Source organism: Myotis daubentonii, chromosome 9 (assembly GCF_963259705.1).
Source record: "Myotis daubentonii chromosome 9, mMyoDau2.1, whole genome shotgun sequence".
Classification (NCBI taxonomy): Eukaryota; Metazoa; Chordata; class Mammalia; order Chiroptera; family Vespertilionidae; genus Myotis; species Myotis daubentonii.
The window spans coordinates 84,061,597-84,087,384 of NC_081848.1; the positions used below are offsets into that span (position 1 = coordinate 84,061,597).

The following is a 25,788-nucleotide window of genomic DNA, read 5'->3' on the forward strand; positions in this document are numbered from 1 at the left end:
GCCCGGGGCGCCGTGAGTCCTCCAGGAGGCCAGGTGAAGCCGTCCCGTGATGCCCCGCGCCCCGGCCGCTCTGGGCTGCAACGTGTCTGCGGGGCGGAGGCAGCGGCCGTGGAGCTCGCCGCGCGGGTCGGGCCCCCTGTGTCTCCGCCGGCGTCCGTCTCTCTCTCGTCGCGCTCGCGTCTCGACAGGCCGCCCCAGCCCTCGACATGTCGTACAATTACGTGGTCACGGCGCAGAAGCCCACCGCCGTGAACGGCTGCGTGACCGGTGAGGCTGCCAGGGCCGGAGACCCCGGCGAGGGCGGGATCCGGGGGCCCCCGCGGCCTAGGGACGCCCGCGACTCTTGGGGCGGCCGGGCGGGACCCGGCCCGGGGGATGGGGGGCGCCGGCGGCCGAGGAACCTCCTAGCCCCCGACTCCAAAGAAGCTGTGTCCGCATGCGCCTTTTGGGGGCTCCAGGGCTGCTTTCGGGGGTCCCCTTTCGTCCTGGGAGGTCATCTGACTTCGAGGACCGGGGCGGGCCCAGGAGGACAGAGAGCGAAGTGTGAGTCGGTCGTGCGGTGCTGCTGGGGCCCCGAGATGGGCCTCGTGTGGTCGGGGGAAGGGGCCGTGGCCCTGGCGGTGGCGATGGGGGTAGAACTGGCCTTGGGGAGAGCCTGGGGCGGGGGGGGGGGCGGGGAGGGGTGTGGGGAGCGCTCGCCCGCGCCCCCGCCCCGAGCTGGACGGGATGAGTCCTCCTGGCCCGGGGCTGTTGTTGACTTGCTGCTGGAAGGGCGGGGAGCGGGGCCCGACCCGGGCTGGGTCTGCCTCGTTGATTGAGAACACGGGTGTCCAGGACCCGGGAATAATCAGTCCTCTTGAACCCGGTTTTCAGCAAAATGAGGACCTCAGAGTTCCAGCAAATGCTCCTTATGATTCCAAAACAAACAGCTGTCAGAGAGCTGGCAGCGTCAGAGTGGGTGAGGGTGCTGGCTGGTCCACGGCCGGGCGGGCAGGGGGTGCGGACAGACCATGTTTGGGTGCAGAGCTCCCAGAATGCCTCTGACCCGGTCTGCTTGTCGGGGAAAGATTTTGTGGACGTTTAGGTAAGGACCTAAGGGAAACGGACAGTCTCGGCCCAGCAGCCCTCGGTTAGAGGGTAGGCGGCCCTCGCACAAGGAAAAGGGAAGTGGGGGGGCGCAGAGCCCTGGGAGGGGGTTCACAGTCATTGTCACGCTGCCCTGAGCCCTGTCCAGGTTTCCTGGTCTGATTTTCTTAGTCTGATCAGAGAAGCAGCTTTCGTGAGGGCCTGAGTGAGACTCTCTGAGGTGCGGGGTTTGGTGAGATGGGAGTGAGTGGCTGGAGGGAGCTGGGGAGATCTATGAATTAAGTGGGAATTCCGAAGCTGTGGCTCCAGCAACGAGAGGATCTGTCTGTTCCTTCAGGACACTTCACGTCAGCGGAAGACTTGAACCTGCTGATTGCCAAGAACACGCGATTGGAGATCTATGTGGTCACCGCCGAGGGGCTCCGGCCCGTTAAGGAGGTGGGCATGTACGGGAAGATTGCCGTCATGGAGCTCTTCAGGCCCAAGGTACGTGCTCTGGGCTGGGCCCAGCGACGAAGAGGGTCTCAGGTTGTGTTACGTCGGTGCTTGGGATGGGTGGAGAAAGGCTTAGGAGAGCACCGACTCCTTTGGAATGGCCGGCGTTAATTTATATTCTTGAACGAGCTTCCTGGAACTGGGAGAAATTGACAAGGGAACTATGAGCAAGTGGACTCCTGTGAGAGGGAAATGGCAGCAGGTGGAAATGTGGGTTACCACACTGTGGGTCGCCATGGTGACTCCGGGCATCGGCTCTGGAGCAGGGCAGCCCTGGCTTCAGTCCTTACTAATTCTGACTTTGGGTGTCACTTCACCTTCCAGAGTCTTATTTTCTGTTTGCAAAATGGGGATAAAAGTATCCAATCCCCTGGTTTAGTGTGAAGATTAAATGATTTAATAACACGGGGCCTGGCCCATAGCAAGCATTCATTGTTATGTTAATAGTTATCACATTGCTATTATAATTCAAGTGTTTTTACTTAATGAGGCACCATATTACTTGATTGTACCTTAATGAACCTAACAAGAAAGCAGTGGGTTCAGAATCTTAATTACAGCCTCTTTGATGAAAACAATCGCAGTGTGGGGGTCTGTGCTAATAAGACTGTAGACCCATTTTAGCTTCATTGTTATTCACGTGTTTTCCTTCTTTCTCCAAATACTTGGAGAAGATTAGAGAAGTCATTGCATTCATCTTCAGAATTGAAAGGGATGATTTCGATTAGCTTGATATGGAAATAGATGAAGACATTGAATGTAGAGAGAGGGGTGTGGATTCATGACAGTGAGGATTAGGTGTTTACCAGCTCCAGTTCTGGGCTTTCGCACACCCTTCAAGTGTGTGCACTTAGGTTTGTTATATTCTCACTGTAGATTTTCTCTTCAGGGAGAAAAAAGTGCGTAAGTTAGCATGCTTAAAGAATGATGCTTACAGCCTGGCCAGGAATGTCTGTTTTAAAAAGAACCTCTTTTGATAGCATAATTTTGGTTTCCAGGGGGAGAGCAAGGACCTGCTGTTTATCCTGACAGCTAAGTACAACGCCTGCATCCTGGAGTACAAGCAGAGCGGTGAGAGCATCGACATCATCACACGAGCCCATGGCAACGTCCAGGTGAGGGGCTGCCTCTGGCTGAGGAGAGTTCGGGGTGGGGAGGCCAGGATTTGATGGAGAAGATGGAAGTGCGGGGGGCAGCTCTCTCCATGACCAGAGAAACAAGGAGAAAGCACGCAGGGTTTGGGCTTTTAAAAAGGACTTGTCTAGTTTACTCAGGGTCCAGGGGACAGGGTAAATGAAAGAATCCACCGAGTTCCGTGTTTTACAGAAAGACAGGCACTGGCACTGGGTTTCCTGCGGGTCACGCAGATGCCCCCAGTTCGACTGCCTCTCCTAACCCGTCCTGGGGAAGCGGTGCCGGGCCCTCTGGCTGTGGTGTGGAGGCTCGTCCCTGACCCAGTGTTACTTCCCAGGACCGAATCGGCCGGCCCTCGGAGACCGGCATCATCGGCATCATCGACCCTGAGTGCCGGATGATCGGCCTGCGGCTCTACGACGGCCTCTTCAAGGTTATCCCACTGGACCGGGACAACAAGGAGCTCAAGGCCTTTAACATCCGCCTGGAGGAACTGCATGTCATCGACGTCAAGTTCCTCTATGGCTGCCAAGCACCTACCATCTGCTTTGTCTACCAGGTGCTGGATCGGGCGGAGAGGGGAGAAGCTGTGTGGTGGGCCCGGTAGGAGGTCATTGTCGCTACGTGAACTGCCTGGCTTTCGTAGGAGGGTCGGCAGGAGTACTTCCTGTATTTGCTCTGGAATGCTCGGGACGATGTGGGTCAGGCTGGGTTTGCGACTTGAGTGCAGTGGTACTGACTGTGGAGGAAGCGAGCTCTCTGAGGCTTGCAGCAGGTTTTAATCCTTGGAGATTTTGTAGGGTGACCCAGTTTCTACTTGATCTTGGCCTCTTACTGGCGTGCTAGGGGGTTATTAAAACAGAAAGGGCCCCGCCGGTTGCCTCGTTACAGTGTCGCCCCAAGGTGCCAAGGCTGCGGGTTTGTTCCCGGCCAGAGCACAGACGGATCAACCAGCGAACGTGTTAATAAGTGGAGCAGCACAGCCACGTTCTTCCCTCTTCCTTCCTCTCAAAAAAAACCAATTGAAAGAACTCAAGAGAAACGGTCTGAGAGCTGCCTTCCCAAGCAGAGAGGAAGCGTCTTGGGGATGCTTCATGTATGTCTTCTACGAAGAGGTTGCCATTTTATTCCGCACTCACTTTCTGGGGACTCGCTGGCTCTTGACTTCTATTTTAGTCTGTGCTTAAAACTTCAGCAGAGCTGCTGGTGGGCAGCTGTTCTCTGGGCAGATCTGTTGCGGGGGCAGGTGGCAGAGCACTGGATTAACATGCCCGTCTCGGCAAAATCTCAGCCTTTTCGCAGAGGGCCACACGCAGGAGGTCATCTTACTCGCATGGCAGAGTGAGTGCTGGAAGGAAGCGCCCAGTCCGGGTGTTGTGTGGACGTGAGAGCACGGATGGCTGTGTGAATTGTTGGGCGTGCGCGGACGTGCACTATTTGTAGGCTCCTTGGTGCCACGGGAGAGTTCTGGTTCTGAGGCTGGTTGGAATAAGGGTCATTGGAATAAGGTTGAAGCCATTTCGGAAAATTTTTTTTTTTAAATATATTTTATTGATTTTTCACAGAGAGGAAGGGAGAGAGACAGAAAGAGTTAGAAACATCGATGAGAGAGAAACATCGATCAGCTGCCTCCTGCACATCTCCCACTGGGGATGTGCCCGCAACCCAGGTACATGCCCCCGACCGGAATCGAACCCGGGACCCCTCAGTCCGCAGGCCGACGCTCTATCCACTGAGCCAAACCGGTTTCGGCCCATTTCGGAAATTTTGTCTGCTCTTTTTTACAATTAACTGTCAGAGCTGAAATAAAAACCTAGAATTTCTCTCCCTTCTTCAGTTTTCTAACTGTCAGGCCCTTAAAACAGTGATGTTGGTTGGTCTGCCTCTGCGTGTTCCCGCCGCGGGCGCCAGTGAGAACGAGCTGTCCTCTGTGTGTGTCTCCAGAGGCCCAAAGCCAGGCCCCAGGTTAAACTTTCTGTGAAGTTGGGTCTTTAATCACTGATGGGAAAATGTTTCCATCAACTAAAAATGACTTTACTTCCTGTGTTTGTGTCAAAAGTTCCATTTGACAACATATACTCCCTAGTGGCTGATGCAAGAAATCCGTGCAAGGGGCTGAGCCCCTGCAGCCCTGGCTTCGTGCAAGAGCAGGCCTTCCTTCCCCCCCGGCCGGCACCGCTTCCCTCTGGCACCTGGGTCCCAGGCTTCCCTCCTCTGGCCGCCAGCAGGCACCCGGGACCCTGACTGGCTTCCCTCCGGCCTGGGCTTCGTCAGGAAGGACGTCCGGAAGATGTCCGGTCTAATTAGCATATTACCCTTTTATTATTATAGATGGGAAAGTGTTTCAGGAACTGTCACAGTGGTTAAGGCGTGGTCCCTGCCCTGAAAAACATTGAATTCCTTTCATAACTTGTAAACCCTGGTCTGGCCTTTGTTGAGGCCATCCTTCCCCCAAACCCAGCTCATATCTCGCAAAGATGACCGATCGCTCCAGGACAAAGTGAGTCATGATTCAGAAAAAGGAGGGAGCTGGTGTTGACAGGGGCAGGCCTGGCGGTTTTGACTAACTTGAGAGGAGCAATGTGCTCTCTCCCTACCATCCCTGCATCAGAATGCTTTTAAGAATTTAGCATGAAAATTTTTAAAATTTATATGTATTTAGCTTCTCAATAGGTTTATTTTTTCTCTTGAGCTATTTTGTAATTTCCTTGAGGCTAAGGAATGAATGTAGAACACACACATATACACGTACATATACATACACACACACCCCTGTGTATCTACTTTGTATCTTATAATGGTTAGTACAGTGTGACAACTTTATTTTTTCTATTGTTGTTAATCCTCATCTGAGGATATTTTTTCCATTGATTTTTAGAGGGAGTGGAAGGGAGGTGGGCAGGGAGAGGGAGAGAGGGATTAGGAAACATGGATGTAAGAGAGACACAGTGATTGGTGGCCTCCAGGGATGGAACTTGCAACCCAGGTAAGTGCCCTTGACCGGGAACTGAGTGACCCTGTGACCCCTCGGTGCGCAGGATGGCGCTCTGACCGCGGAGCACCCTGGCTCGGGCTCATGTCTTCTCACTTGTAAACGTTTATTGGTGGTTGCTGTCGGTATTGTAGGCCTCAGTGGCAGTCTGCCCAACCCAGGCTGGGAAGGCTGTCGTGGGAAGTCAGCTGCTGGGTGGCGCTCACCTGTCCCTTCAGAGCCCTCTCCTTTCCTCAGGCTAATGATTCCACTTCCCCCCCAGGACCCTCAGGGGCGGCACGTGAAAACCTACGAGGTGTCTCTGCGGGAGAAGGAGTTCAATAAGGGCCCTTGGAAACAGGAGAACGTAGAGGCGGAAGCGTCCATGGTGATTGCAGGTTGGTCGGGTTTCAGGGTCTGGGCCGGTTCCCATCGATCCTCCCTCACCTGCCCGCCCGTCCCGCAGCGCCCGGAGCGGGAAGCATGCCCATCCCGCAGCGCCCGGAGCGGGAAGCATGCCCATCCCGCAGCGCCCGGAGCGGGAAGCATGCCCGTCCCGCAGCGCCCGGAGCGGGAAGCATGCCCGTCCCGCAGCGCCCGGAGCGGGAGGCATGTCCCGCAGCGCCCGGAGCGGGAGGCATGTCCTGCAGCGTGTGCCGCCTCTGAAGGCGCACTCCTTTGCCTTCTCCGTTTCCGTCCTTGGGATTGTCTTGTTTTTCACTTCCCCCAACGTAGAATTTATTTACTATAAAGCCCTGACATTGATTTGTAGAGTGGCAGACGGTAGTCTCGTTATTTTATTTTGAGCATAACATTTAAAAACGGACAGGGACCAGTAGAGCCTATCTAACCTGACTCCTTGGCTTCAGAGGAGGAAGCGGGCCCGAGGGGCTTGCCCACGCCCATGCCTCCTGACAAAGCCTGGCCGCATCCCAGACCACAAAGCCTGGCCGCATCCCAGACCTGCTCCACCTGGTCTGGCCCTCGCCCCGCACGAAGCCGTGTGTCTCCGCTGCTAGAGAAACTACGCTCCTCAGTCAGATTGGCTCCCAAATGCTGGCTCTGGTCATGGGGAACGCTCAGCTCAGGCACACGGAGGAAAGGGAAAGCTCTTAGTTAGGGTCTTTAAAGTAACGGTCGTCTCCGTTCGCCTCGTGTAACTGGGTGAGTGCCCGGCTGTGTCAGGCTGGCGGGTCCCCGTGCAGAGCCCTCTAACGCGCCCCTCTCCTGCAGTCCCGGAGCCCTTTGGCGGGGCCATCATCATCGGGCAGGAGTCCATCACCTACCACAACGGGGACAAGTACCTGGCGATCGCTCCTCCCATCATCAAGGTGAGCGGCTTTCCTTTTCCCCTCCTGTCCCCCTCCTCTCCCCCCGTTCTTACCCTGCTCCTCTCTTTCTCCCCACTTGTCAGAAGGGGGGTTAAGGTGTCTGCCGTCTGTGCACTGAGTGTAAGATAGTGTGTTGGTCATTGGGATACAAAGAGAGGTTTGCCTGTTTGTGTTTAAAAAGTGCTTGCTCACTATGAGGGAGAAATAATAAAATAGGTTTACCCTTTCCATTGATTGGCTGGGGTAACTTTAAGAAGGGAAAAATTTTGCAAATTTAAGTATTTGCAGGGTTCATGTCATGTAAAGTACTATAGTGATAAATGATACAGACTTTTTTAATCCTCAATTTTTTTTAAATTTTTTTTTTTTTTTTTAGAGCGAGAGAAAGTGGGAGAGAGGGAGAGAGAGAAACTTTGATATGAGAGAGACACATCGATTGATTGCCTCCCGCACTTCCTGACCAGGAATTGAACCTGCGGCCTTCTGGTGTGCGGACCGATGCTCTCACCACTGAGTCACACCCGCCAGGGCATATTACATAGACGTTTAAGAATTAGTCATAAAAATTCCAAACCTGAAAACTTCAGGTCATAAAAACGAAGCCTTGAGAATAAATAACAATCTGTAGTAACATTAGTGCTAGGAGGTGATTAGTGGTAGTGAGGGTAAATGAACAAAATCTCTGGTAGCATTTATAGTCCTGTGAATAATGACAGCTGCTTTCTAGTCTTTCTAGTCCCAGTTCCCCGGAGAATAACACGTGACTAAACCTTTCGGGTGTATGGGACTCCTCAGAATGAACTGCCTCTGACTTCACCAGCACACGTGATGCTGGCTGAGGGGCTGGGTGCTTGCGCAGGGGCTGGGGTGGGAAGGGGAGTGGTTTGCGCTCTGGTTGTGGAAGATGCTTCATCGCTAACGACTGTCCTCCCTCTCGGCAGCAAAGCACGATTGTGTGTCACAACCGCGTGGACCCCAATGGCTCCCGTTACCTGCTGGGGGACATGGAGGGCCGGCTCTTCATGCTGCTTTTGGAGAAGGAGGAGCAGATGGATGGCACGGTCACCCTCAAGGATCTCCGCGTGGAGCTCCTGGGAGAGGTGGGCTTGCTCCCCCTCTGCTGCATTCTGGGGGCCCACTGACCCCACGAGTGTGGCCCCCACTGTGACTGGGGGTCCCATTACCCAGCAGCACATGGTCCGTCCTGCTGTGGAAGTTTGAATGCGTTAGATGGTGGAGAAACTCACAGGCAGCCAGGCGCTACCTCAAGCGTAAAAAGAAAGGAAACTAAAAGCAGCGAGAAGAATGAACGGTTAACCTGATACCCTTACATATTAGTAATGAAATGTGCTTACATTCTGGGAGGAGGCTCCCAGGGCATGTTAAGGACGAGGCAGTGAATTTTAGAGGTTTCCGCTAGTTTTGAGGTGATTGAAGTTGGGATTAAAGCGGTCATTTGGAGCAGGCGCCTTCGAGATGAGGTATAGATTCCTTAGACTGTAGGGAAGTGATTAATGGAAAGTCAGAGACGTCAGAGATCAGGGCCATCTGTGTGGTGTGGCCTGAGGTTTGAAGGGGAGGGTGGCTGTGGGCACCATGGCTGCAGGTGTGCTCTCAGCACAGCCTTGAGCGGGAGGGCGGGTCCGGGTCGCACAGGAGTCCTGATGCCTCCCTGGGTTGGCTTGGCCTAGACCTCGATTGCCGAGTGCTTGACGTACCTGGACAACGGCGTTGTGTTTGTCGGGTCGCGCCTTGGTGACTCCCAGCTTGTGAAGGTGAGAAGACGTTTTCTTCTCTCTTGCTTCTTTCCCGCGGCCTCACTGCTGCTTCGTCAGGATTCTCTGTGTTCAGTGCCTCGGGATTCCCTCCGTTCACCCCTGTCTGGGCCTGTACGGTTCAGCTTTCTACTGGGTCGGTTGCACGCCCTACCTTGATGAGCTCTCGTCCTCACGGCTCGTGCAGCCTGTGTGTGGGGCCGGGTGCTGGGTGCCGTGGGTGATGATGAGCAAGACCCAGCTCCGTGTGCAGAAGGCCCTGGTCTAACGGGCTGCCTCCCTTTTAGAATGTGAACATTTGGACCTTCTCTGCAGAAAAATGCGTGCAAACATTTTCCACTAATTTCCAAGCTGCTTCATTAGAAATCCCTGCCTGGCTAGGGTTGCCCATAGGAGACGTTCCTTCGTCAGCAGTCCCCTTCACAGCCTCCTCCGGGGCCCAGGGAGGGTGTTTGGGTGAAGACCCTTTCTTCCGGGTCCGCTAGGCGTGCTGCAGGACTGACTCTGTTCTTCCTTCTTAGCTCAATGTGGACAGCAATGAGCAAGGCTCCTATGTGGTCGCCATGGAAACCTTCACCAACCTGGGGCCCATTGTGGACATGTGCGTGGTGGACCTGGAGCGGCAAGGGCAGGGCCAGGTAAGGTCCTGGATGGGCAGTTGGTGTGCCACTCAGACTGTGCCCTCCTGGGCTCGCCTATGGGAGCGTGCCCTGAAGATAACGTGTAAGAGCCTCACCATTTACCCAGGGCCTATCTTGGTCTGCCAGACACTTGCTGTACATCATACCCGCACGAGCACCGGAGAGATAGGGGTTCTTGGCCCTTTCAGAAGGGCTGAGAGATTAAGAAACTCGTCCAAGGTCCCACAGCTAGTAAACGGCAGGTGTGTCTGATTCCAGGTCCTGGGATCTTCCCAGTAAACTGGGCCCCGGGGTGGGGTGGGGTGGGGTGGGGTGGGGTGGGGTGGGAGGGAGCTTGCGGGTAAGTAGCAGGAGCCTTTGCTGTTTGGACTCGGATGTCCTGTCTGTCAGGACGTTGGGGAGGCTGGAGGTGAACCTCTGCTAAGTCTGCAGCCTCACACCCAGCTCCACAGGCAGGTCCTTGGGTCCAGGTGCAGCTGATGCACTTGCCGGGCCTCAGCATGAAGGCCCGGGCGCAGGGTGGCGGGGGGGTGTGTGTGTGTGTGCTTAGAAACCTTGTCTCTCTCTGCAGCTGGTCACTTGCTCGGGGGCTTTCAAGGAAGGCTCCTTGCGGATCATCCGGAATGGGATTGGGATCCACGAGCACGCCAGCATCGACTTACCCGGCATCAAAGGTAGCCTAGCCTTTTGGTGGATGTAGGGTGCAGATCTTACTTGAATGACCTTGGCCTTTGTCCTTGTTCCGTGTTGGGAAGGTACTTGGGTGAGAGCTAGAGGAAAGCAGATCAAATAAAGAGGAAAGAATAAAGGTCACGGGTGCAGTGGCCTGGTAGACGCTGAAACATACCTAAAAGCTTAAAAAAGAACGCTATTGCCCTGACCGGTTTGGCTCAGTGGATGGAGCGCCGGTCTGCGGACTGAGGGGTCCCGGGTTCGATTCCGGTCAAGGGCATGTACCTTGGTTGCAGGCACATCCCCAGGAGGGCGTGTGCAGGAGGCAGCTGATCGATGTTCTCTCTCATCAATGTTTCTAACTCTCTATCCCTCTCCCTTCCTCTCTGTAAAAGATCAATAAAGTATATTTATTAAAAAAAAAAAGAAGAAGAAGAAGAACGCTATTGACCAACATTGGATAGTGAAGTGGAAGAACGGGGAGGAAAAGACTACAGGGTAATTTCATGTTGTGTGTAGGGAGCTGACAGCTGCCAGGGGAAGTGGGGACTGAGGAGATCATAGAAAGGGAGAGTACTTCTCAGACAAAAGGCAGACCTTCACTTCCAGGAGAATTGATACAATAAAAAAGATCAAAGAAAGGCTACACAGTGAAAGGCTTGCAATATATAAGCAGTAAACATAACTTAAAGTGATACGACAGCTGACACCATACATAGGTACCAGTATGTATATGTCAGGTACCTGTTACCCTATTTGTAAATGTACGTGGACTAAACTCACCTATTACAAGAAAGAGATGATTGGATTGAATCAGAAGGCAAAACCAGTTTAAAGTTGTATATATGAGCTTCAACTAAAGTAAAGTAATTCAGAATATAAAGAAACAGGATGGGAACAGAAAAGAAATAGAGGTTTATGAATTAGAGAGGAAGAGGTCATATAACTGCAAAACCCAAGAGAATCAACTGAAAAATTGTAGGCAGTAAGGATTCATTAGGGTGGCTGGTTATAAAATTAACGTACTGAAATCAATAACTTCCGTTTAAAAACACAATCTTTGCTGATTTGGCTCAGTGCGTAGAGCATCGGCCTGCAGACTGCAGGGTCCCAGGTTCGATTCCAGTCAGGGCACATGCCTGGGTTGTGGGCTTGAGCCCCATTAGTGGGTGTGCAGGAGGCAGCCGATCAATGATTCTCGCATCACTGATGTTTCTATCTTATCTCTCCCTCTCCCTTCCTCTCTGTAATCAACAACAACTATATGTATATGTATATGCATATGTATATATACACACACACGTGTATGTGTGTATATATGTGCATATATATATATACACACACACGTAATAAAAGGTTGTTACTGTTTAAAAAAAGTAAGAACACAATTAGAAGGTAAAATAGAGGGAAAGAGGCAATTTGCAATAGCAGCAAAAAAGGTAAAATACCAACGAATAAGTTTAACAAAAAATGTGCAAAATCTATACATAAAACTTTAAAGTACTCTTGAAGGCTAGCTTGTTCCAATGGAAAAGATACAGCCAGGTCTTACAAATCGTTAGAAAGCTGTTCTCTCTCCAGCTTTTTATACGTAATGTACCAATAACATCAGTAGGTTTTTCCTTGATGACAAGTCAAAGTCCAAATAGAGCAAGAAACTAGAAAAGCCAGGAAAACTTAAGATCAGTGATGCAGGACCAGCCTTATCAGGTGTTAAAACATATTATTAAGCCCTGGCTGCTGTGGTTCAATGGTTGGAGCACCAGCCTGCATACTGAAGGGTCTTGGGTTCGATTCCTGGTCAAGTGCACATACTTTGGTTGCAGGTTCTATCCCTGGCCCAGTCAATCAATACATCTCTCTCATGTCAATGTTTCTCTCTCCTTCTCTCTGTCCCTCTTACTTCCCCCGTTCCTGTCTCCCTCCCTCACTCTAAAAAAACAGTGGAAAAATATCCTCAGGTGAGGATTAACCAAAAAAAAAAAGTAAAAACTAAACAAAACATACTATTAAACTTAAGAAACTAAAAGTGTGGTTTAGTGCAAAATAGGTAGAGTCCCATGAGCAGACTCAAGTCCAGAAATAACAGTACGTGAGGGAATTAGTGTATGATAGTGGCGGTGTCTCAGTTCACTGAGACGAAAGTGACCCTTTTTAATAAGTGATATTGGGGTAACAGTCATTGGGAAAAGATAAGGCGGAACCCATACTGCACAGTGCACACCTTGCTGGAATCTAAATGGAGCAAAGACTTCATGTAAAAAAATGAAGCCATACAAAAGCTAAACGCGGAAGTTGGTGAATTCCTTCCTAATTTAGGAGTGGGAAGGTCTTTTAAACTATGACTCAAAGTACAGGAGCTAAAAAGAAAGACTGATAAATTCAATAAGAAAAATAAAACACTACTACATGATGAAGACAAAACACTGTAAAGTTAGAAGAAATGGCAAACTGGTTAAAAACGTTATTTTCTAGCCAAAAACCCAATCCCCCTAATTTATAAAAAAAAAAAAAAACAACACTTCTAGAAAGAGCACCAGATTTCCTGTCCTCGATTTGGCAAAAGACATGAATGGACAGTAACAGGCCTCACTTTGTATTAAAAGAGATGCATATCAAAACAAAATAGGGATATCATTCTTCGCCAGATGACCAAAACCCAAAAGTTTGGCCACACCCTCTGTTGGTGAGGCTGTGCGGGACGTGTGCTCATTAGCAATGCTCCCCAGCAGCAGCCGCAGTGAATGCGTCTCCTGCAGCCCCCGTGCTGGGCGTCTGCGCACAGGCCTTCATCTGTAGCAAAAACGGCGTCAGGTTATTCTCCGTGGCATGTGTGTCAGCAAAGTCCACTGAAAAAGTGTCCAGCAGTGGGCTTCCTAGTGACCTGGCACAGCCTCATGTTCAGCACCGTGCTCATGTCAGAAAAGGGACTGACCTGCTCTGCTCTGATAAGGGCTCGGCATAGAACGAGAAAGCAGGATGCACCACAGCGTGTAATAGGCTGTTTTATTTGTATTTGCTTGTAAGACAGTATTTACCTGTTTCCTTAAGTTATCAAAGAAAGTTGAATCATTAACCAATGTTACCTCAATAAATTTAATTAAATAAATTGGAAGGACAAACTAGAAACTATTCTTTTTAAAAATATATATTTTTATTGATTTCAGAGAGGAAGGGAGAGAGAGAGAGAAACGTCGGTGATGAGAATCACTGACCAGCTGCTTCCTGTTCTCACCACACTGGGGACTCAGCCCACACCCCGGGCACGTGCCCCGACTGGGAATTGAACCGTGACCTGGTTCATAGGTCACCATTCCACCACTGAGCTACACTGGTCAGGCTCGAAGCTATTCTTAATGACTTATTTGAAGGATGGGTTGGAAGGAGGGTTAAAGGAGTGGGACTTCTGTTACATTTTTTAAAAATAAATTCGATTTTGAATCATGCAAATGTATTATCTGAAATCAAGTTAGAAACTTGAATGTGGCAGGCTCAACACTGTTTTGGAGTGTCTGACTTCTTCAGAGTTAATACCAGGGGAGAACACAGTGTGTGTTTCAACTCCCGACTGATTCCAGGTTCTCCTCTCTCCCCATGGGGACAGCTGCCCCTTCCTCACAGTGTCAGTCTGTGCTGTGCATCTTAAACCTTGACCTTTGTTCCAGGCCTGTGGCCCCTGCGGTCTGATCCTACCCGGGAGACTGACGACACTTTGGTCCTCTCTTTTGTGGGCCAGACAAGGTAAGATGAGCCTGCGCGGGCTCCAGGCGCTCCTGAGAAGGCGGCAGGGGGAGCTGGTCCGGCTCACTGAGGCTCCTTCCCCTGCAGGGTCCTCATGCTGAACGGAGAGGAGGTGGAGGAGACAGAGCTGACGGGGTTTGTGGATGAGCAGCAGACCTTCTTCTGCGGCAATGTGGCTCATCAGCAGCTTATTCAGGTAATGACAGAAGCGGCGGGCCCTATGTCCTTGAATTTGACCTCAAGTGCAGTACAGAGCAGTCCATGCTTGTGGCTCTAAAAATAATGTTAAAGGGCTAGAAAAAAATTAAATTACTTGATAACCCAATACTCAGAGATAACAATTTAACAACTCTTCACTTTGGAGTTGTTGCTTTTAACTTTGTTTCCTCTGCAAATGTGTGTATATTGTTTATTCACATTATCTTTTATAGACTGGGATTTTAATATGTATATTTTGAGGGCTACTGTCTTAATACTTATTATACCCTGTCTTCTGAGACACACATTTTCCTCATAATATTAATACACTAGAGGCCCGGTGCACGAAATTCATGCACGGGTAGGGTTCCTAGGCCTGGTGGCAATCAGAGCCAATCTGTGGGGTGACTGGCAGGGTGATTGGGGAGCCCTGCTCGCACCTGCCTTGGCCTGGTGCTGCATGCTTGCCGGCCCTGCCCCTCGCTGCCACCGCCACTGGTCACCATCTGTGGGGTGACTGGTGGGGCAGTCGGGCCCCCCGCTTGCACCTGCCTTGGCCTGGTGCCACCCACTTGCTGGTCACCCTTCCGGTCGCCCCACAGACGGCAACTGCGGGGTGATCAGGGGCCTCGCTCACACTTGCCTTAGCCTGGTGCCGCCCATTCACCTCCACCATCCCACTGCGGTCCTGCCCTTGTCGGGGCCCATCAGAGCTGCCAGCGCTGCGTAGCTGACACCCACCATGTTCCATGCTGCCCCCTGGTGGTCAGCATACGTCTAACTCCTGGTGGGTCAGACTCCCACCCATGGGGACAACTTGCAGATTAGCTTTTTATTAATAGGGTACTTATAGGGAAAATAGAGAAAAGCACAAAGAAGAAAGACAATTAGTCATAGTGCTACCATCCATACATGATTAATGGCAGCACTTTCCACGTATTAGTTACTAGAATCAGCTCTTCTAACTGTCCCCGCTGTGGGGGTCAGAGAGCCTTTGGGCACTTGTTATCCCGAGAGCCTGATTGCTGAGCCCCGCCCCCCGCAGTCTTTTATGTTTGGAGTGACCCGGATGCTCTGATTTCACCCCACCTCGCCTTTGGAGCTGCCAGCCCTCGGAGACATGGCTTTTCTTCCTCTAGATCACTTCTGCCTCCGTGAGGCTGGTGTCCCAGGACCCCAAAGCTCTAGTCAGCGAGTGGAAGGAGCCGCAGGGCAAGAACATCAGCGTGGCCTCCTGCAACAGCAGCCAGGTGGTGGTCGCCGTGGGCCGGGCGCTCTACTACCTGCAGATCCACCCGCAGGAGCTCCGGCAGATCAGGTGCGCTCTCCGGCGGCCCTTCCCTCCCTGTTCTCCTTTCTTCCTGGCTGCTTCCCTCTGCCATCTGCCTCTCTGTTCAGCCACACAGAGATGGAGCACGAAGTGGCCTGCTTGGACATCACCCCCTTAGGGGACAGCAATGGGCTGTCCCCTCTTTGTGCCATTGGCCTCTGGACAGACATCTCGGCCCGGATCCTGAAGCTGCCCTCTTTTGAGCTGCTGCACAAAGAGATGCTGGGCGGAGGTACGGACCTTTAAGGGCCTGGGCTGGGACTGGGCAGATGTGGAACGGTGCCTGAACGCCCCTTCCGCACAGAGATCATCCCCCGCTCCATCCTGATGACCACCTTCGAGAGCAGCCACTACCTCCTCTGTGCCTTGGGCGACGGGGCGCTGTTCTACTTCGGGCTCAGCGTCGAGACAGGTGAGAGCAGCACTTTGCCAGTGAGGCTGGACTTGCCGCCTCGTAGCCTGAAGGTGCTGCTGGCGGACCTGCCCGGCCCAGCTGTCGCCCTGTCCCTTTCCTCCCTTCTCCGGTGGCGTCTCTGTAGGCCTGCTGAGCGACCGCAAGAAGGTGACCCTGGGCACCCAGCCCACGGTGCTGAGGACTTTCCGGTCTCTTTCTACCACCAACGTCTTCGCCTGCTCGGACCGCCCCACTGTCATCTACAGCAGCAACCACAAGTTGGTCTTCTCTAATGTCAACCTCAAGGAAGTGAACTACATGTGTCCCCTCAACTCCGATGGCTATCCTGACAGGTGAGCCTGTTTCTTCAGCAGGAGCCAGGATTGAGGATCATGGTTTTTCCTCAGACCCTTCCCCAGCGTCAGTCCGGACAGAGCGGAATGGGAAGGGCAGAGCAGAGGCGCTCCGATCTGGCTGCCCATGGAGACGCCGGGGAGCTTTTAAAGTACAGGTGTTTTTGGTTCCTTCTCAGATTCTGATTCAGCACATCTGAGGTTGGACCCCAGAATCTTTATTCTCAGGAAACCTCAGGTGCTTCAGATGACTAACCCGCAGCTTCATTTTTTATTTTATTTTTTATTGTTTTAATCCGCAGCTTTAGAGAGCATGTGTAGTTCCCTCGAGCGGAGCTCACAAGCGTGGCCCCACCAGCGCCCCAGCACTGCCTGGGAACGCGTGGGAAATGCTAGAGGTTCTTGGGGGAGCAATCTGGTTTAGCAAGCCCTTTGGCAGAGTTGCTGTTGAAATCTCTGTTGTAGATTCTAGTGCTGTAAGCATTGAACTGAAAGCTCAGCCTAGGGCAGTGATGGTGAACCTTTTGAGCTCGGTGTGTCAGCATTTTGAAAAACCCTAACTTAACTGGTGCCGTGTCACATATAGACATTTTTCGATATTTGCAACCATAGTAAAACAAAGACTTATATTTTTGATATTTATTTTCTATATTTAAATGCCATCTAACAAAGAAAAATCGACCAAAACAACGAGTTCGCGTGTCACCTCTGACACGCGTGTCCTAGGTTCGCCATCACTGGCCTAGGCCCGCCCAGACCGATTAGGGGGAACCTCCTGGGAGGACCAGGCATCCGGATTGTGACGTCGCCCCCGGCGCCCTGAGCCTGAGCCTCAGAGCTGAGAGCCGCTGCCCTGGAGGAAGCGGGTGCGGCTCTGCCCGGCTTCCTCCCTGTGGAGCCCCTCCTGGCACCCTGTCCTCGAGTCTCCTCACTAACCCAGACCCCCTCTCCAGCCTGGCACTGGCCAACAACAGCACCCTCACCATCGGCACCATCGATGAGATCCAGAAGCTGCACATCCGCACGGTGCCGCTCTACGAGTCTCCCCGGTGAGGCGCGGGCGGGCGGGCGGAGGGCGGCCCGGGAGTGGGTGGAGGCTCCGGCTCTGACGGCCCTGCTCTGCACTTGCTCTGCAGGAAGATCTGCTACCAGGAGGTGTCCCAGTGTTTTGGGGTCCTCTCCAGCCGCATCGAGGTTCAGGACTCGAGTGGGGGCACAACTGCTCTGAGGCCGAGTGCCAGCACCCAGGTGAGGGCGGGCACAGACGGCCTCACTCACTGCTCCGCTGCTCGTGGGGAGCAGCCATGAGCAGCAGGTGGCACAGCTGGGTCCCAGTAAAACTTTACATGTAAAACAGGCAGGAGCTGGACTGGGCCCCCTCCCTGGAGGGGTGAGAATTCGGGGTACGGGTGGCTGTCAGTGGCTTTGCTGCTCGGTAGCTTTGCAGGATGAGTAATGCTTCTCTCATCGTTGGGGACTTTGTAGGGTGTGTGTAGTGGGGGACAGCGTAGCGTGATCGCCGAGAGTATGGGGCTGGAGTCTGACGGAGCTAGCTTCGAGCTGCAGTGCTAGCTGCTGACCTCACTGTTTCTCACCTGTGCGTGCCGGCGATAGGATGTTCCCGAGCTGCACTTGGTGGGGAGGTTGGCTGACCGTCTCAGTCCCGGGGCTCTCTGCCTTTCCTGCTCCCAGACACCTGTGATAGGGCTTCTTCCCGAATCCGATAGAAGGTCTCCGTTTCCTTTTGTTGGAAGTGTCCCCTGCTGTTCCCACTGGGGGAGGTGGAGTCTCGCTTTCTTAGGTGCCCTGGCTCCTCCTCGGCTGTGCCTGATGGATGTGGATCACTGTCCTGTGATCTCTCCCGGCCCTCAGCTTCCTGTGCTGTCAGGACCGCCGTCAGTTCCAGCGAGAATTCAGATCCCTGTCCTCGTCCCCATGTCCTCCGAAGCCCCCGGCTCCTCAGGTTCCACTCGAGCCGCCAACCTCCAGAGCTCTCCCCGCTCAGACCCAGTCTGTTCCCTGGTCCCGCCGGCCCACGGCCTGACGCCCCCAGCACGGTCTGCTCCGGGTGACGAGTGCGCCTCTGTCCGCAGGCCCTGTCCAGCAGCGTCAGCTCCAGCAAGCTGTTCTCCAGCAGCACAGCCCCGCACGAGACCTCCTTCGGCGAAGAGGTGGAGGTGCACAACCTCCTCATCATCGACCAGCACACCTTCGAAGGTGCACACGAGCTCTGTCACTTTGTACCGCCTTCTCCCTAAACTCGGCGGCCTGGGTCCTGGTGTGTTTCAGGGTTTGGTGGACGCTGTGCTCGGCCGTCCTCAGAGAAGGCAGGAGGGGCGGGCCTCAGGCCAGTGCCAGCGGGCGAGGGAGTCTGTGGAGACAGGAGCCGCAGGGGCGCGTGCCCTGGCATCGCGGGGCTCTGCCCGGAGCCGCGCTGCGGGCCTCAGAAGTGCAGGGTTGCACGCCCGTGGGACCATTGCAGTCACCCTCTCCCCTCTCCTTCCAGTGCTCCATGCCCACCAGTTTCTGCAGAACGAGTATGCCCTCAGCCTGGTCTCCTGCAAGTTGGGCAAAGACCCCAACACCTACTTCATTGTGGGCACCGCCATGGTGTACCCGGAAGAGGCGGAGCCCAAGCAGGGTCGGATTGTGGTGTTTCAGTATTCAGATGGTAAGTGGGGTCTGCAGCCTCGGAGGCTCTGAGGCTCTGAGAGGAAGCAGACTGTCCAGGTTTCAGAGCCTCAGCTAAGTGGCAGGAGAGTGGTGTTCATCGTTGCGCCATGAGCCACCCTATCCCGTCCTCTCACGCGGTCGCCTGAATGCGTTCTGGAGCAGATGAGCGGCGGCCCATACACTCTCATGTGCTGCTTCCTTTTCTGCTCCTGGAAAGGCAGGAGGGGAGAGGTGGGTGCCGGGGAGGAGCGTCTAGTGGCTCGAGTAAGAGGTGAATCCTGGTTGCTCAGCCACGTAGGACTTCTTTCCCGCTTCAAGGCGTTGTGTTCATTCCTGTATCTTCACACGTTCTCCCCCCCCCCCCCCCCAATAAGGTCCTAAAGACTAGCTTTCAGCCCAGAAACCTTGGGACAGGTGGATGCAATGGAATTAGTCTCCCTCCTGAGAGAGCTGTGCGCCAGGCGGGCAGCTCGGGACGCTGTCTGGAGTCGCTGCACATGACCTTGAGGCTCATCCTTCCGTGGTGGTTCCCCTCAGTCTGCACTGGCTGTGTTCCTGCTGTCAGAGGCCTTAGAGCCAGAGGGGGCATCAGCGTTTCCTTTGGTTAGTTAGTGTGGGCTCAAGAGGAGGCTCAAGAGTATCTCTTCCTCCCCCAGGAAAACTGCAGACTGTGGCTGAGAAGGAAGTGAAAGGGGCCGTGTACTCCATGGTGGAATTTAACGGGAAGCTGTTGGCCAGCATCAATAGCACGGTGAGGCCCAGCCACTCGGGGCTGTCCTCTCCCGGCTGCACACATTGTCCACAGGCTGTCTCCCCGCTTTCCTGGGGGGGGGGTGTCCAGTGCTAACAGTAAAGTGGGGGGGGGGGTCTGGGGGTCTGGGAGGCGTGGTTATGTGAACCGCAGGAGCACCAGATCCGCAGTGCAGGGGGGTTTGAGCCGGTGAGTGGCCCTGCTCAGAAGGTCCTGTGTGCAGAGCCGCTGTCCTCCTGGTGGGGTGCGCCGCCTCCCGGTCGGGGGTGTGCTCACCAGCCGGGGGCTCTCTGACCCTGCAGGTCAGGGGTTTTTGTGGAGACTTCATCCTCTGGGCACGATGGGCATTAACTCGGTCTCCAGCCCCTTCCTCCCCAGAGAAGGGTGGGACTGCAAGTTCCAAGCTTCTAGTCTTCCGAGTGACCACCCCATCCTGACGCTACCCAGGAGTCCCCAGGAGCGGCCTTACTAGAGCAAGACTCCTCACCCAGGAAATTCTGAGGGGCTTGGGGGCTCCGGGGAAGGTGCTTCTGACACCCTATCGCTTAGGAATCGGGGCAGAGACTGAATCTGTGTCTTCTGTGCTGTGGCGGCACCAGAGGTTCGGTGTCCGCTGTCATCTGAGTGAGGATGTCAGTAGGAGCTGGATGAGGGCGGGGAGCCAGGCGAGAGGTGGGCTGGCGATGGCAGCGGTTCTGGATGGAATCAGTGAAACCAGGAGGGGGCTGGTAAACGGCACATGCTGCTGGCGCTGTGCTGCCGGCGCGTCAGGGAACCTCGGGGTTGGAACTGGCCGTTGGCTTTGGGGTCGGGGGCGACTTTGGGTGAGAGTTGGGAGATGGGGAACCTGAGGAAGAGGGTTCCGCAGGGGCGAGGAGTATTGGAAACTCCTCAAGGCGTCTGGTGGGAAAGGGGGAGAGAGCAAGGGGAAGGACGGGACCGCAGGACACTCCGCTCCAGCGAGGGAGCACTGCGCGCTTGTCTGCCGCGGGGACGCTGAGAGCGGCTGTGAGAGCGGCTGGGGAAAGGCGACCCGCGCACAGGGCACTCGGGAGTTCTTTTTAACAGCAGGCTCTCAGGGGGATCAGACAAGGTCAGAGGTCAAGGTATTGGAAAGATATTTTGTGTGGATGCTAGAGGACCAAGAACTACAGGACTGTTGTATGCGAGAGAGCCAGGGGGTGGGGTGGAGGTGGGAGTGGTCTGGTGCCTGTAGGGGAGGTGGTAGGAGTCTGAAAGGGCAGGCGAGGTGCTTGGAGGGACAATGGGAGGAAAGACAGCCAGTTGAGAGGGCCCAGGGCTCTAGGAAAAGGTCTATGTTTCCGTTAGAGCAACAAGGGACTGGCCAGAGAGCAGGTCGCCGGCCTAGTGACAGCGGCTCCAGGGGGCGCGGGACTGCGCTGGGCCCCGGGGTGGGGTGAGGAGCTGGGAGCTGTTGTCGAGTCCGTTGCCGTCTCAAATGCCACAGGAGCCACGTGTGTAATTGTAAACTTCCTGGAAGCCACGCAAATAAAAGCAAAAAGCAGCAGGTGAAGTTAATTTTAGTAACGCATTTTATTAACTCAATGGATTCCAAGTATTACTTAACGAGGGACAATATAAAGATTATTAGGTATTTTCCTTTTTTCATACTAAGGCTTCCGAGTCTGGTGCGTTTCACAATGACAGCCATCTCATCTGGGGCTAGCCGCATGCCAGCTGTTGTGTCGCCGTGTGTGGCTCGAGGCCACCGTATTGAACAGCGAGGTCTAGAACCCGGGCTGAGGGGGCCTTGGGTTTTGGTGGTGTCTGGCCGGCTCCGTGGCAGGTAGAGAGGGAGGGGCGTGTCGCGCTCTTGCGCCCCTGTGGCGGTGTGGAGGCCGAGCAAGGCCTCCCTTGACCCTGCTGAAGAGGGGGGCAGCCACTGTAGTTATGAATGACTCCTGGAGGCCAGCCCTCTGGAGCGAGGGTTCTTTGGCCACATCTCAAGAAACCATGGCTCGTACATCCTGTCCTTCCTGTGCAGAGGCCGGAGGCGGGGCCCCGGGACCTGGGACCGCCTGCCAGGCGGCTTCTCCCGGGAGCTGAGTGTGGCTCAACCTGGGTTCTGCCAGGTGTCTGTTCGCCGATGATAAAGCATCTCATTCTCTCGGAGATGTGGCTGTCACGGCGGCAGCATTGAGTGGAGGAGAAGGAAACCCCGACTCAGGACTGCGGAGCCTTTGTTACGCGAGGCGGTTCACTTTCCCATTCATTTCCCTCTCGTTGGGCTCACGTCACGGGTTCCAGGAACGGACGTGTTTGAGAAAGGTTTGAGCAGGCGGATTCTTGGGAGGCTACCTTGTTCTTTCTGATGGCGAAGTTGGAGATGGAGCTTCTTTCTAGAACATTCTGCAAGTCTGCCACCACACTCAGTCACAGGAACCGTCTTTTGTCGTCTTCATAGTGGTGCTGGCATTACTGCTGACTCAGCGTTTGTCTTTCTGCTACTTTTCTATGTAAAGGGAACCTTGGTATCAGTTTGAGGGGCTCGCTGCTGCCGTAGCTCATAAAGATAGATGCTGGCATGTTTATGCGCGCCCTCTCAGGCCGTTTCATGCCCACGCGCCCTGGCGCCGGGCTGAGGGAGGGCGAGGACAGGGCGGGACGGTCCTGTGAGCGGGCGGTGCCCCCAGGTGCGGCTGTACGAGTGGACCGCGGAGAAGGAGCTGCGCACCGAGTGCAACCACTACAACAACATCATGGCGCTCTACCTGAAGACCAAGGGCGACTTCATCCTGGTGGGCGACCTCATGCGCTCTGTGCTGCTGCTCGCCTACAAGCCCATGGAGGGCAACTTCGAGGAGGTACGGGGTGCGGGCCTCGCTCAGCGGGGCCCTGCCCGGGGGTCTCTGGCGAGGGGCAGGCAGCCTGGGGGACAGGAACGTTTCCCTGGAGCGCACATCCTGCGGCCCCATCCCGAACCGTGAGCATCGCCGCTTCTGGGTAACCGCAGCCAGTGGGCTGCGTCGGCAGAGACGGGGAGAGCCTCCAGAGTGGCCGTTGCTCGGCCCGGGCAGGGCCTCCTCGGGGCAGACTCTGGGTTTCTGGCTAAAAGACGGCGGGCCCAGCGCGGGCTCCACGCACGCTGCTGACTTCTCGCGTTTGCACCCGCTCGTGTTCAGATTGCTCGGGACTTTAACCCCAACTGGATGAGCGCCGTGGAAATCTTGGACGATGACAATTTCCTGGGGGCTGAGAACGCCTTTAACCTGTTCGTGTGTCAGAAGGACAGGTGGGTGACAGCCGTGGGGATGGGGGCTGGGCCTGTCTGTGGTGGGGAGGACACGGGGCCCCTCAGGCGCGGCTCCTCCAGAGTCCAGGCCCTTCCTGAGAGAACAAGGCCACAGGCAGCCTCTCGGGCCCAGCCCTGTGCTGCGGGCTGCGGGCTGCGGGGCCCCGGGAGGCGCAGGGGCTGCGGGTGGTGAGCTGGTCGTGCTGCCTTTCAGCGCTGCCACCACCGACGAGGAGCGGCAGCACCTCCAGGAGGTCGGGCTCTTCCACCTGGGCGAGTTCGTCAACGTCTTCTGCCACGGCTCCCTGGTCATGCAGAACCTCGGCGAGACGTCCACGCCCACGCAGGGCTCCGTGCTCTTCGGCACGGTCAACGGCATGATTGGTAAGCGCACCTGCTGGGGCTCCCACCCAGCCTTGCAGTCGCCGCGCAGAGGGAAGAGCATGGAGCGGGCATGGGCAGCGGAGGCCGCAGCGGGCGGGCTGCCCTCACTGCCCACGCGGCTCTGCAGCTCAGGGCGCCCTTTGCTCTGCAGGGCTGGTGACCTCCCTGTCCGAGAGCTGGTACAACCTCCTGCTGGACATGCAGAACCGGCTCAATAAAGTCATCAAAAGCGTGGGCAAGATTGAGCACTCTTTATATCCTTCCCGGGAGCCTGCTGAGCAGCCCGCCCCGCCCAGGGAGAGCGGCCTGACCCAGCTGCTCTGGACACTGCTGCCCAAGAACCCGAACGGCTCCTGTGGGACCAGCCCTTTTAGCTCACAGGAAATCCAAGCACACAGGAGGGAGGATAGTATAAATAACCCAGCGTCACCTGGTTCACCTTGGAAACCTACATTTATGTCCCTGAAACGTGTCTGCCTCTGGCCCTGCTGGCATCGCATGTCAAGCAGTCATTCTCATTCTCTATGACAACATAGAAACCTCCTTTCAGAGATTTTGTCGGGGGCAGTGGTGTCTGAGGACCCTTGCTGGAGAGGCTGCAGGCGCTGGGAAAAGTGAAGAAGCGGGGGGTGAGGTGGGGGCTGGGGGCTCCTGCTGAGGCTGGCATTGGTCGTGCTGTGACGAGGCCGTGTGGCCTGGCTGTAGCGGGGGGGGGGGCTGAGGTGTGGGTTGGGGCATGCCTTGTCTCCGGGAGCCTAGTGGGTTGCGCTGTGCAGACGCGGCTGGGCCTGGAGGGGGGTTCTCCAGGCGCGCACCCAGCCCACCGGCTGCAGTGCTGCGAGCTCCGCCCCTCCAGGCTCTGACTGAAGCCTGAGCTGTACTTTTGAAAACATGGTTTGAAGATCACCGTGTTGAGAGCCGTTGGAGCAGGTGATGCTTTTCCGGGTCTTTCATCCCAAGATGGTCCAGGAAGCAGTGAGGCTCCCAGGTGGGTCTGTTCCTCTTCACGTCCCGATGGTCAGCTTGTGGCCAGAGCAGAGGGCGTGACTGAGGTCAGGGCATTTCCACGGAACGCACATTCCTTAACTCCCTCCACCTGGAGGTCCTTTCACACGGAGCGGAAGACGGAACCGGCCACCGGCTTCATCGACGGGGACTTGATTGAGAGTTTCCTGGACATCAGCCGGCCCAAGATGCAGGAGGTGGTGGCAAACCTTCAGGTGAGCTGGGCCGTCATACAGTCCGCTGCAGGGCACGCAGGGACCGCTGAACTCCGGCGCCTCCCCCCTCACTTCCCAGAGACCCGTGGCCTCCTGTATGTATTCATTCTCCTGCCCGGGGAGTGGAGTCTGAGGACGGGAGATGTAGCTGAGATCGCCTCCTGGGTCCCCACCAGGCGCTTTAGCAACGAGGGCACCTCAGGGCACATTGGGATTCTGGCAGACCCAGAATGCCACCGGGAAGAGAGGTGCCCCCAGTGCTGCAGTTGGGGTATTGCTTCCTGGAGATGGTGCCTCTGGGGACCATCCTGGAAGTGCAGAATGTCCCCCAGGTGGCAGCTCCGAGCCAGGCTCGTGGTCAGTAGACCTGCTGGGCTGTACCCCAAGGGAGAGGTGTGGGCCTCTGAGGGCTCCCTGCCAGGCATGCCCTTCCCCAGGGGAGAGCCCCTCGCGGCCCGCACACCTTCCTCCTCCCTCCCGCAGTATGACGACGGCAGCGGGATGAAGCGAGAGGCCACGGCGGACGACCTGATCAAGGTGGTGGAGGAGCTGACGCGGATCCATTAGCCAAGGGCAGGGCTCCCGCTCGCAGACCCTCTGGAAGGCTTTGCCCTCCTGTCTCCCCTCCCCCGCCGCTGTCTTCTCGGCCACCGGAAGCCTTTCCCTAAGCCGCTGTCCCAGAAGCCACAGTCACCTGTGTGGACGTGGGGGTTTAGAACTAAACCAGCTCCCGGACACCTGGGAGTGGCCGAAGGTGAAGACCTTTCTCCCTGGGTTTTTAACGTCACACCTGCTTCCAGCCCCACGGCGGCCACCAGGCCTTGGTGGTAAGGCCGTCCTTCCAGGGAGGGTGCGGCTCCGTGGCCGAAGGGAAGCTGTGTCACGCTCGTGCGCTGTCCTCTGCTATCTCTGTTTAGGTTGGGGTGTGGGGGGCCGTGGGACAGGGAGGAGGGCGGGAGGGTTCATTGTCTTTGAAGTGAGGGCTTCCTTTTACTTCCGTCTGTTGCCTCGAGAGCTTTGGTCTGGAGACCTGACCACCAGGCGCGGGGCTGCCTGCGTGTAGATCGGAGATGGTGGTTGGTCCCCAAACCACGGCCTTTCTGTGTGCGGGGAGCTGACTGCCTTCTTCAGCGAGGAGGTGGGTGGGCGTGATTGGTGGTTAGTTTACCAAATAAAGTAGAGTCTAAGAGGAAAGATCCATGTGTTTTTGCTTTTCTTCCTGCTGCCCGCCAGCCCAGTATCCTGGTCACACTGCCCAGGTTCCCCACGTTCATTCCCCCCCTGGATGGCAGCTGCTGCAGTCACTTGCCGTTGCTGCCGGACAAGTCCTCTTCAGCTCTCAATAGCAAGGCGACGTCTGCACCTCCTTAGCCACGTGAGCTCTAA

At 55.2% G+C, this 25,788-nt stretch overlaps 2 protein-coding genes across 2 annotated transcripts in view; one reads left to right on the top strand and one right to left on the bottom strand.

The window, feature by feature from the left end:
• The window catches only part of TKFC (triokinase and FMN cyclase), a 66,639-nt gene that overhangs the window by 10,498 nt on the left and 30,353 nt on the right, over nt 1-25,788 (bottom strand). The gene's annotated exons all lie outside the window — the stretch shown is intronic.
• On the top strand, nt 48-25,596 carry DDB1 (damage specific DNA binding protein 1). Its single transcript, XM_059710494.1, has 27 exons — nt 48-267; nt 1,424-1,572; nt 2,580-2,696; nt 3,053-3,274; nt 5,970-6,084; nt 6,920-7,017; nt 7,959-8,117; nt 8,709-8,792; nt 9,314-9,430; nt 10,005-10,107; nt 13,771-13,846; nt 13,934-14,042; nt 15,184-15,362; nt 15,443-15,606; nt 15,679-15,786; nt 15,914-16,121; nt 17,075-17,170; nt 17,258-17,369; nt 18,215-18,338; nt 18,628-18,792; nt 19,451-19,545; nt 22,200-22,370; nt 22,689-22,798; nt 23,013-23,182; nt 23,334-23,436; nt 24,279-24,402; nt 24,886-25,596. Exons 1-27 carry the CDS (start codon nt 207-209, stop codon nt 24,967-24,969), a joined length of 3,423 nt encoding a protein of 1,140 aa, XP_059566477.1. The 5' UTR covers nt 48-206; the 3' UTR covers nt 24,970-25,596.

Excerpts from the sequence above, each read along its gene's own strand:
- DDB1 (XM_059710494.1), top strand. The coding sequence starts at position 207 with ATGTCGTACAATTACGTGGTCACGGCGCAGAAGCCCACCGCCGTGAAC. Across the intron at positions 13,847-13,933 it reads TCTTTTGTGGGCCAGACAAG|GGTCCTCATGCTGAACGGAG; the intron begins GTAAGATGAGCC and ends CTTCCCCTGCAG. Across the intron at positions 23,437-24,278 it reads GGCAAGATTGAGCACTCTTT|CTGGAGGTCCTTTCACACGG; the intron begins ATATCCTTCCCG and ends AACTCCCTCCAC.